General features: G+C 40.9%; 1 protein-coding gene across 3 annotated transcripts; it reads left to right on the forward strand.

The window, feature by feature from the left end:
• The first annotated feature begins 35 nt into the window (after positions 1-35).
• LOC132706759 (anillin) lies at positions 36-11,282 on the forward strand. Of its 3 annotated transcripts, XM_060678269.1 has the most exons (19): positions 36-253; positions 319-520; positions 572-805; positions 866-1,053; positions 1,117-1,407; positions 2,414-3,064; positions 5,607-5,772; positions 5,865-6,039; positions 6,462-6,558; positions 6,616-6,753; positions 6,819-7,034; positions 8,035-8,154; positions 8,212-8,332; positions 8,393-8,560; positions 8,620-8,858; positions 8,919-9,092; positions 10,513-10,707; positions 10,763-10,935; positions 10,995-11,282. In XM_060678269.1, exons 1-19 carry the CDS (start codon positions 236-238, stop codon positions 11,092-11,094), a joined length of 3,666 nt encoding a protein of 1,221 aa, XP_060534252.1. In that variant the 5' UTR covers positions 36-235; the 3' UTR covers positions 11,095-11,282. The 3 variants fall into 3 exon arrangements, with proteins under 3 accessions (XP_060534252.1, XP_060534251.1, XP_060534253.1); XM_060678268.1 differs by having other exon boundaries at positions 319-805; XM_060678270.1 differs by having other exon boundaries at positions 319-805; positions 2,480-3,064.
• Positions 11,283-11,449: the final 167 nt, after the last annotated feature.

Below are 11,449 nucleotides of genomic sequence, written 5' to 3' on the forward strand. Positions count from 1 at the left end.
CGCTACCTGGCGGCGACCGTTACAAAAATTATGAATTTTTGAAATAATCGTTGTCTTGTCGTTTACAAAGACGTTAAAAATAAACAAGCGTGGAAACGGTTAGATTTAACCTTAGCGCTTCGTTGGTTTATTTCAATTGAAATCACCGCAATAAGTTTCATGACTAGTTGACTCGAGACTTGCGGTTTTATTTCGTTTCACGGGCTAATTGAGGAATTAGAAAGTGTTGTTAAAAATGGATGCTTTCACGGAGGTACGTAATATGTTTGCTATTTTTCATTGTTTTCTCGTGATCTGATGCCTATCGTTCTTGATTAGAATATCCTAGCGAGGGCTAGGGAGCGTCAGCGACTCCTTCAGGGTTATTCTGGACAAGAAAATCCTACCCGCCTGAGGGATATAAATAAAAATACGTCTTCAGAGCCCAATCTCTCCGAAGTCATTTCATTACCTCGTAAAGAGGTAGCTTCTGACCCTAACTTACCTTCAAAACTAAGCCCTGTTGATTCTCCCAGTAAAGGTAACACTCCAAAGTTCTTTAGGCAAAATTCTTTAACCAAGGTTACATCAGATATGCCTAGCAGCCCTGCAAGTCAGGCAAAAACTTTAAATATACAGCGGGATAATTTTAATATGGAAATAAAGGTGACTTCGGCTGAGAATATTCGCGTACAAGTTGAAATTGAGGAACAGGATGATAGTATTGCAGATAGCAACATCAGTGATGCTGGCAGTCACTGCAGTGAGAGTGGCCTTAGAGAGGAGTCAAAAAATAGACTCAAGAGGCTAGGAAAATTGTACGCTGGTATGTTTTTGTTATTAAAAAGCTTTATGTTTAATATTTTGCCCTAAAATTCTTTTTAAGGTGGTGATGATGCTGACATTTCTTCCCCTATTCATAGAACAGAGGCGAAGTTTTATGAAGGTTTGGAAAATACACAAAGTGTTTCGACTAGCGATAAAATTGCTAACACAAAACCCAAGAAAGGGTTAAGCAGGCTTGCTGACCTTGCTGATAAAATAAATCATTGGGAAGATGATCTGAGTCACCCTGTAAGTACATATTCATAGTGTTATTGAAGTGAATATAAAAATAGGGCTGGCTTATTTTTCAAGGTTCCTCAGGCAGAGAAACAGGCGAGTTCATCGCGTAAAACCGTAAAAGCACCCGCTCCCCAACCCCCCATAAAATCTCCCTTGAAGAATCAGAAGTCAAAAGCACCAAGTCCTCCGATATTGAATTTGAGTCCTAAAAAGGACTCGGGCATTCCCACGGCGTCGGGGAGCCCTACAAAGGGCGCAAGAAGTCCTACAAAGAGTGCGGTAAGCCCTACAAAGGGCGATGCACAGTGCATTGGGGTCACACCAAAAAAATTGAACTGGGATAAGTCGGTGTTAGACAACTTGGTGAGATTTTTACTTTTTAGTTTTTTTCTTTATTTATTGCAAGTCTGTCAAGGTTATGTAATACATGCCGGGGGGTGGGGGGGTATTTGTCTGGTCATTATAATTTGTTGAGTTTAATTGTTGTTCATTTATCATATCATTTATATTTAAATAATTTCACCCAAGACTGAAATATGAAGGTTAGTAGTTCCCCTTCCACGCGGGAAATTATTGAAACCCCAGACTAACAGGTAGTCGTAAAAGACCCTTTTTAATTGCGGTAATTGCCCCTTATTGATCATTTTATGGTGATGAATGGAATGGAAAGTTCTACCCAGATTAAGAACTTTTAAAATTATTCTTAACATCACCACTGAAATTTCACTAAATGGTTATTGGCACTATGCAAATAGGATTTTATTAATAAAACAGGTCAAGCAAACTGTGAATTATCTTGTGGATTTAGATAGAATCAATATTGTATTATTTGCACCTGAAGAATGCCATTGATTTGCTTTCTCTACTCCCTTTGTTTGCTTCGGCTGCGAGCCCCTTCAGACATTTCGGGTCGTGACCCTCATGTCAGGGAATGGTTTGCAAAAATGGAAAAATTGTCATGGAAAAAGTATAGTGAGCAATAGCTTTGGTAAACTTTTTTACATACATTTGCATAGTGTATTATTAAAGTACCCTATATGATAAAATTTAATATAGAAATTTAACTAAACACACCAAAGAGTAAGCGAGAAAGGCAACACACCCAGCGTGGCCATTTTTACTTGTATAACTGATCCGCCATATAGCAACACCAACACCAGATAAATGTTGATCTTTTAAATGAAAGTAAAGCTGTTTTTTAAAGATTTTAATCATTTTAAATAATAACAAAAAGAATTACCACTCATGGCACACATTGTGAAATTTTTGGTTTTCATACATTGATAAGACGAAATATTTATAAACAAATGCATGCTCTGGGTTACGTCTCGGGACAAATAGACAAACTTTTGCGTTGCAATATTTGCAGGAATCGCAGGGCTTTTCACGTACGACCTCCTCTTCGCGCCTAGTGTACTCCTATAATGATTCGCAGGGGGGTTCGACTACCGCCCCGGGGGCACAGGCCGAGCAGAATCCTCAGTCAGTAACCAAGTCGGATGCCATAGCCAAACGGGCGGCCATGTTCGAATCGAAACCGACGAGTCCGGCGAAACCGCCCAGAGATCCCGCCATGTTGAGCGTGTCCGAACGTAAAGCGTTGTTCGAAAAGAACAAGGGCGGAGCCCTGGTGCCCAAAGCGGCTTTCGGCATGTCCGCCCCCGTCAAAGTAGACACGACCATGAAAGCATGCGAGAGCAAATTTATCGGGGCGCAAAAAGGCATTAATAAGGAGAACGAGCCGAAAGTGTCGGAGAAGAGGGTGATTTTCGAAAAATCGGACCCCGTCGTGACTCGAGGGACCTCGAAACCGAAGCAGCCGGCGCCGAAACCGCCTCCGCAGCCCGTGAATCACGCCACTACCGCCGTCGTTCACCAAGCGGGTGGCATCGCTAGCAAAATGGCCGCGCTCTTGGAGAACAAGTCCACGATATCCGAGGAGCAGATCGCGAACAAGATCAGGGAGGAGAGGCGCAAGGAGATGGACCTGTTGTTGAACCGCTTCAATAAAAACAAGGGGGTAGGTAACATTTGTTTTATTTTTTAAAACGTTTTTTTAATATTAATAAATGCCTTTTAAGACAATTCGAGCGATTTATAACAATAAAAATTTAAACTTTTTAGGGTCAGTATTTATATAAAAAAAATCCTATAAAAACTATAAACATTTGTACGATACGAAAATATTGTTGGCTTAAACTGAGTTTAACACACACAGACTACTGTTATACTATTTACAAATCTTCTGGATTCTTTGTACATCAGTTACACAAGTCTACAGTGATTTTGATATTTGCAAGCTGTTTTTGTATTTATTTTTAATGGGCCTTTTTCCAAAAAACGCTCTATCACGTTATTTTTTTTATTGCGTTCTATATCCTAAAATTGATTTTTATGAAATTAAATGTGATTTGGCAACACTGGATAATATTATATTTCTCTGCAAAGCAACAGAGTTGGCGCAGAAGCGTCAATACAGCGTTGTAACCTGCTTATGGGCAGTTTGGTAGGCGTGCTATTGTGTTCGCCGCTGTTGTCTTCGTCGTTGCATATTTCTAGTGTTCTAGAACGTATAGACATGGAAAGAAGAAGAAATAATTTTGCTTATATCTGTGGTAGTTATGTCATAATAAAGCAAAGGGAAACTTCTTTGCCACGCTGGCAAAAAGATAGAAAGAAATTTAATCTTTGGTGTTTCTATGGTATGGCGAGAACTTAGGAATCACAGTGATGATTGTTATTTTTGTTCGAGTAATGTTCAAGGATTGTGTATCCCAAACTTGACTCTGCTATTCGACCAGTTCCTCATGGACCATACGGCCCCAAAAGAACTAGGAAACGTCATATCGTCAAAATCAGAGAAATCTAATTCCGGCCAAGATGACTCAGATTTCACACAAGATTTCAGAGAACCCGAGGTGTTTAACCAGAGCAAATTAAATGATTTAATTAGAGATTTGCACCTTCCAAAGGAAGCATCCGAATTCTAAAAAAATAGAGCGTATGCAGCGTTAGACGGATAGGTTTTAAATTGGGAATGTCATTTGAGGAAATAAACTATGAGGAGATTATGAAGCTTTTGAATCTGACATCTTTAGAGAGTAGGAGTATATTTTTTGACATCTCTACATTGTACCAAATCCTTAATAACTTGATGGATGCACCAGATCTGGCATCTGTTGGTTTTCATATTTCTCCTATTCTCATATTTCACCTTTGAATCGAATGTGCAAGCTGGCAAATGTTTTACTCGCAAATAACGAGCGTATTGATTGATTTTTTGACTCTCTCAGTAGTTTCAATTGTAAAGTAAAGAAGACTATTTTTGTTTTGTTGTGTTGTTTGAATTAAGTATTACTACTATTTTTCTTATTTTTCTTAGGTTAAACTATATTGTAAATGCTAAATGCGGCAATAAAAATTTTTATTTTTTAAATTTTTCTTAGTCTCTAGGCTTCGTGATAAGCATTTAGTGGCGCCGAGCTTTTACCAGGGTCGCGAAAAAGTATTATGACAATATTTTACTCACTAAGGACCTCTAGTGTATTGCCTAGGAAATGTGTCGGATATAAAAGAATAATGGCGCCTGTTTATTGAACTGGCCTCGGTTCCCGTTGCACATTCAGTACATTTAAAAGAAACTTATGAAAATTTAGGACTTGTTTTGAAGAAAATAAACTGCGAAGAACATTAGTGGATGCTTTGTAGTGACCTTAAAGTGTGTCCTCCCTAGGACAACGGGGTTATACAAAATTTCCATCCTTTATTTGTGACTGGGATAGTCGGGCAATGTCTATCGGACTCAAATAGAATGGCCCTCTCGAACAAGTTTTATAATTGGTAGCAAAAATGTATTAAGGGATAGCTTAGTTGCCCCCAAAAAATTTTTACAGCCTTCTCTTCATATCATACTTGGCTTGGTGAAGCAGTTGGTTAAAGCCCTTGACAAAAATGGACAGTGTTTCATATTTCCCGAAATTTCCAGCCATATCTGATGTCAAGATAAAAGAAGGCATTTTTGTTTTCAAAACGCAATTATGGGTTAGTTTCTTGGGCACTCCAAGGACGAAAACTACGAAAGTATTGTTCAAAATTTGTTTTCACACATGAACTGTTTTCCTGAAAATCTTGGAGCAGTTAGCGAAGAATAGGGACACTAAGGAAATGGAACGGCGATACTAAGGCAAATGGAGCATAACGATGATGGCGGACTACTGCTGGATGTTACAACTGGATATGCCCTTAAAACACACAATGTCCGAACAACGCAGCTTTCTGACAAAAGGTCTTTTTTTAAGTAGGATTCCATTTATTTACTGATTCAAAGCATAAATTATTTTACAGATATTTTTTTCCTTTAATATTTGTAAAACAAACAACTTACCAAAAAAATCAGTTTCAAAATTAAAAAATCTGTCAAAAAGTTTACTTTTATAGACCTTTGTTATTGATGAATCGAAATTGCTCATGTTTCGCCAATCGTCACTAAATCGCCATTAAATTGTGTACAGTTTATTAAAAAAGGGTGTTGTTTTTCTTATTTTGATGATCCCGATTTGCAGACGATCGAGTCCGATGAAATCCGAGAGGTTTCCGATGAATCCGAACCGGACGACGATGCCGACGTCGTGGACGAACGTACCGCCATGATCAAGGAGAAACAACCGACGGTGGTGAAGAACGTACCAAAATCGGCGGAGAAGAGGAAGAGCGGCGACACCAACGGAGGTAAGGTTACCTGGAGGTGCTTTTTTACCAAATAATGAAACATTTTTGGAACCGCGATGGGCCGTTATAACTGAATGCGAATGTAATTCTAGCAAAAGCGGACAGTCCGCATGTAATCTCGGTCTTGGAGGACGTCAAACGGATAAAAGTATCTCCTCCAAAAGCCGGGAGATTGTATCCTAATTTGTCCGACATCGAGGGTACCACCACCGAAGCCGAAACCCGCTCGCCATCTCCCGACGACGATGATGACGAAAACAATACCAGGTGCGCCACTCTTACCGAATGGATATTATTTTGTTTGTGTTTGGCGTGACTTTTGTGGTGATCGTGTGGGTAGTAGGGGCTCCTTGTCTTAGTATTAACGTACCTATATCAGTATTAAGTGTCGAGATTTGTAGGCTAATGTTAAACATGTGTTTAGTTCCTCTTTCGTTGTCGTCTTTTTCATAGTTTTAGTTTCGAGTCTTTCCATTTTATGTGTGCGTACCTCGCCAGGCTACTTTTGGCTAGAATTAAGTTCCTTTTTTGCGTTTTGACGAGAACTTCCGCAAATAAACTTTGTTTTCTTAGTTGCAAACGCTTTTTTTCATCCCGTTCATCCTTGCATGCCTAACTCATCTCTCAGGCATCCCTAACACATGGCGAAACGTTTCTTTCCTGTAAAAACCCCACCCTAATTTTGACAGCGACGGGGATAACCGGTACGATTCGGACGACCCGAATACCAGTTTCGGGCGGGACATACTGCAGGCGGTTATCAAAAATCACGCGTCCCCCAAGCGGGTAAGTGTGCGGTACAAACGAACTACCGCGGGTGTTATTTTTGGCGTCTCATTGCAGTTGCCATACCCGGACAGTACCGGCAGCGAGAATTCCAGTCTCGCCTGCGAACTAGACGAAATTCTGGAAGAAATGGAGGACGACATGAGTAGCGCTGGACCGACGCCGCCCAAACAAGGGCGGCACGTTTCGCCTCCGGTAATTATAAATTCTCTCTAGACGGGGCGTTTTTTTTTTAATTTCAGTTTTTATGTTGGTTCCAGTCCCAGCATAGGGCGCAGCCTTCGAATTCGTTCCATTACAAGAGCTTCAATTCGTCGGTGTCGTCGGCAGGACCGAAAAACTCTAGCTTTCAGTCGCCGATGAAGACGGTTGTCAACACGCCCAGGCAGTCGACAGAGCTCCCTCTCGTGGTGGATGGCGACAACGTCATGTCGTTGACCCACACGGTCAGCTTTTACCGCAAACAGCAGAACGAGGTGAATATCTCGTCGATGTCGATGCGAGTAGTTCAAATGGACAAGTGTTGTTTTATCAAAATTTTTACCCTATATGAAGAGAAGCAACGAAAGCCCGAAAAATTGTATGAAAAAGCTTTAAAAACATGAAACCCAAGGTTTTGGTTACGCCTAACACATGGAAGCGCGTTCTTAATAAGCCTTCACTTTGGGATAGTAGGTGTGTGGTTGTTTCCATTTCTTCATCTGCATTCAGTTATTGCCTCAATTCCCATTAAGCGTAAATGCTTCTTAAGCCGGCAATTGCTCAGTAGGCTTAATATTATTCTTTCTTTTGTTCCATTCATCCATCCATTTCTTGATGGCTGATTTTTCAATGGGTTTAGTCATCCCCACTTTTGGGGCCGTCGTACGCTAGTCGACAGTGTCACTTTATTCTGACGACTTGTTATCTCATTTAAGGTCTTATGACAATCCAAGACTAAGATGTTATTTTGTTGTATTGCGAGCGTTCATTGCCGCTTGACTCTCGGTGCAGATCGCAGTTGGTTGATTAAAGTATTCTAGTGTGGTAATCTCTGCTTAGCACACTGTTACTAGCTTGTCCATTAGAATAGGAATTTGTATTTTAGTCCTGGGTTCATATATTTACTCCTTCTGTTTTTGTCTGTATACCAGATAATTGCTCGCGTTATGGGTGAGCCATTTTTCACCAGTAAAGGTGTCCACAGGCCTCTATCTTCCCGTAGAACCTGTCATGTTTGTTGCTGTGTCCACCAATTGTTGGCGACTAGTTTGCAGTAATCTCTATTCAAAGGACCTTGCTTCGCCTGTATTTCTGAAATATTCAGTAAGATCTTCAGCGCTGCAGTGGGCTGGTCTTTACACCCTACTCAGCTGCCTTGTCGCCCACCTACATGGTTTTGGGCCCACCAGACAACCGCTTCATAAGGTTATCATTGATCTTACTTAAATTTTTATTTTTATTTCTATCCTTGAAAAAAATCTTTACGCAACATAGGTTCACACACCGGCTCGTAGACAAATAGTGAGGCAACCGCCAATAGAAGAAACGTTAACAGAGTGTGGCGGTGGCGATAGCGACGAGATCCAACGCAAAATTAAAGATTTGCAAGACGAGGTACGCTCCGCCCCCTCCGTGAAGCACTCGCCTCGTTTACGTCTGGGTGTGTTTTAGGTTAACAAGCAGCAAAACATCATTTCGCAGACAAGCCAAGCGCTGAACCTGTGCAGCAGCACTCCCGAGTTTTCCGGCTCGACCGAGCAGGTGGAAGCTGAAAGAGTTCTCCTCGTGGCTAGTACGTGTCGGCCGTCTCTTCGAAGTCCCGCGTTTTTAACGTAAATTCCGTTGGTTTCAGCGCACAGACGTCAGGCCGCCCTCCACGAACTACAAAGGCTTAGGGTGGAGGGTACGCTCCGCCCCAGGAAGGAGCACTCGCAGGATTTGCCCCTGGAGAAGGGTACTCTGACCATCTCCAACATAGTGCTGCCGCTGCAGCAGAAATACGTCACGGCTTTGGCCGCAGGTGCGACCTGGTTTTTTCTTTTTTTAACGTTTGCCAGCGTCGATGTGTTCTTATTTCAGCTGGAGGCAAGGGTCACCACGTGGTATGCCTAATCAAATGCGGCGAGCAGGTGGCGTCCACCAAGCTCGTCTCGACCGTCGCCACGAGTTCGAAAAATCCCGATGTCGACCTGTACATCCCCGGTTCAGTGACGTTGAAAAATATTTACAGCGACTTTACCGTCACGTTCGAGGTGTACTGTCTGCAAGCTCACGAGGAGTGCCTGCCTCACGAGGTCAAGTACCACATTCACAAAAAGGTACACTTGAACTTGGGATAAATTAGTAGTTCTTCGACTGTTCGGGCATCTTGTTTACAGGGTTCCAAGGGCGTGACGACTCCGAAGAAGGGCAAGCAGGAGTCCAGGCTGCTCAGGCCTCCTAAGGAGTCGCCGGGAGGCCCACAAGCTGTCAGGACCTCGTCGTTCGCGATGATGGGCTACGTGGTGTTCTCGGTTCGGGCGGTCAACAAGAAGGTGTGGAGTTTGAACAACGTGAGTCGTGATATTAATTTATTTATTCAGATAGTCACAACAAGAGTCATTAATGACCATCTGATTGGTCACTGGTTACTATAGTATCGTAAAAAGCGTTAAAGAAAATAAATATTAATCAAGACAGAACAGTGCAGGAATATAGAACCAATCTTAGGTAACATTAATGTCACAATCAAAAAATTCTCTTAAGAAGAAGAAACTATAATTGAGCAATTGATAGGAAGGTGGTTTAAAACTTTGATAGGAGCATAGAAGCTGTTAGCTGGCGCCCGAATCATGATTCTTGACACCAGCTTCAATAACTGCTTCGATGTTCTTAACAAAAACCCCAGCATTAGCTATATAAATATAAGTCACTGTCATGATACCAAAATCCCTGAAAACCTTTCGACAGGAGGGTCCAGGTTTCTTAAAGCAAAAGGTTTGAATAATTCTCTTCTGCATAGTCAACACGTTATTAATTACCATAATTCAAACTTGACTTTAAAAAAATAATGTTTCGGTTAAAGAGACAAACAGTTGATAACCACAAACTTAAACTAAAATAATGTAAAAAATAAAATATAAGATAAAATATTAGTTTTAATTAAACTTCTGGATTCCTCCTGCGTCGGTTTTTGTTAAGTAGAACTTGCCGACGTTTCGCCAATCATCCTGTTGGCTTCTTCAGAGCTTGACTGAAACTGGCTCACATTTTACTCTGTACCTGCTTTTATATTGTTTGAGGGGGGCGGAGCTAAATGAGGGGCATAGACACCGTCTCGGTGACAGGTAAAAACTTGAGTCACAGTTAACATTGTTAAGTTTCTTATAGATTTCCATAGACTCGGATTTTTACTGGTAGAAGAATTGATTATGTGCAAGAATTTTAGCTTTATCGAATAAAATTAAAATAAGTTTTATCGAATCTTTCATGTTCTTAGAGCTTAGTTGATATTTTTCGTCTGGTCTCTCCAATATAATAATAATAATCCGCAACACACGAGTGGAGACTTCAAAGTCATGAGATTGCATAAGCATAAATCACCACAAATTATTAAAGATTTTATACCTATTTTTTGAAAATTTATTTTTCTCTAGGGGCTAATTTAAGCGTTAAGTATTTTTAGTGGTAATTTTTTAAGATGGTGTTATGCCCGTTTGTATTATTCGTCTGATTTGTGTGCCATTTGTATTTTTAATTTTGTTTTCTTATTATTTTTAAAAAATTTTCATTTTAGTGTTGATCCACGTTTAACCGATGCTTCCATTTTTGTTTTAGATTTAGCGTTTTATATATATTGTTTCTTTATTCAAATTTGCTCTTAATTTGATGCGCACATATTGATTTAAGAATTATAATAAAAAATAGTTGTTTTTGTTTGTTCTCAAATTTGACCCGCTATCACACGTGCCATCTCGCGTCTAATTTTCGCAGACGCCGTCGCTTAGTCCGCTGGAAGGTAGCGTGGAAATGAAAATAAGCTGCGAGCTGGCGGTATCGATCGAACACAGAGGCTTCCTGACGATGTTCGAAGACGTATCGGGCTTCGGGGCATGGCACAGGAGGTGGTGCCTGTTGAAGGGCCACTCGCTCAGTTACTGGAAATATCCGGACGACGAAAGAACGATGGTACCCTTTTCAAAGACCCCATCTACGACTTATTTAAAAGCGACGTTATTTCTAGGCCCCCATAGACACCATCGACTTGAGCGGGTGCGTGACGAAACACGTGGGGCCCGTCAGCCGCGACATCTGCGCAAGACTGCACACGTTTCTGTTGGAGAGGGAAAGGAGGGCGTATCCGCAGGACAAGGATTCGCTCGTGACGGTTTGCAAGGGGGACAAGACTGTGATAAGGTTCGTGGAGATAGAGAAAGTGAAATAAATAAAAATTAATGTGGAGGGGGGTGTTTTAGGCATTTGTTGTCGGCCGATACGAAAGAGGAAAGGATCGAGTGGTGTTACAAGCTGAACGCTGCACTGACGGCCATTCGGACATGGGGCAGTTCCCAATAGGTGCTCGTCTGTGACGTCACCGAAGCCAGCATTATGACATTTAATCCGCTTTTATTTTTATTAATTGAAGCATACGCAATTTTTTGTTAAACACAATATTAACTTATGACCTGAGTTTTTATACATTTGAAGATAATGTAATCATTTACCCTTACCTTTTATACAATTAAAGATTTTATTTAAACCAACAGATGCGTTTTTATTTCTAAAATGGGCTTTCCTCTTTTAGGATTTTCAGTAGTTCCAACCATTATCTATTCAACCATATTTACGCAATAACGAAACATTGAAATGTGCTGTCCAATATAGCGTAACCCTTTTATTTTTCTTTAAGTTGTTGATTGGCTCGGCATTA

This window comes from Cylas formicarius, unplaced genomic scaffold (genome assembly GCF_029955315.1).
Source record: "Cylas formicarius isolate icCylForm1 unplaced genomic scaffold, icCylForm1.1 PGA_scaffold_8__14_contigs__length_24414737, whole genome shotgun sequence".
Taxonomy (NCBI): Eukaryota; Metazoa; Arthropoda; class Insecta; order Coleoptera; family Brentidae; genus Cylas; species Cylas formicarius.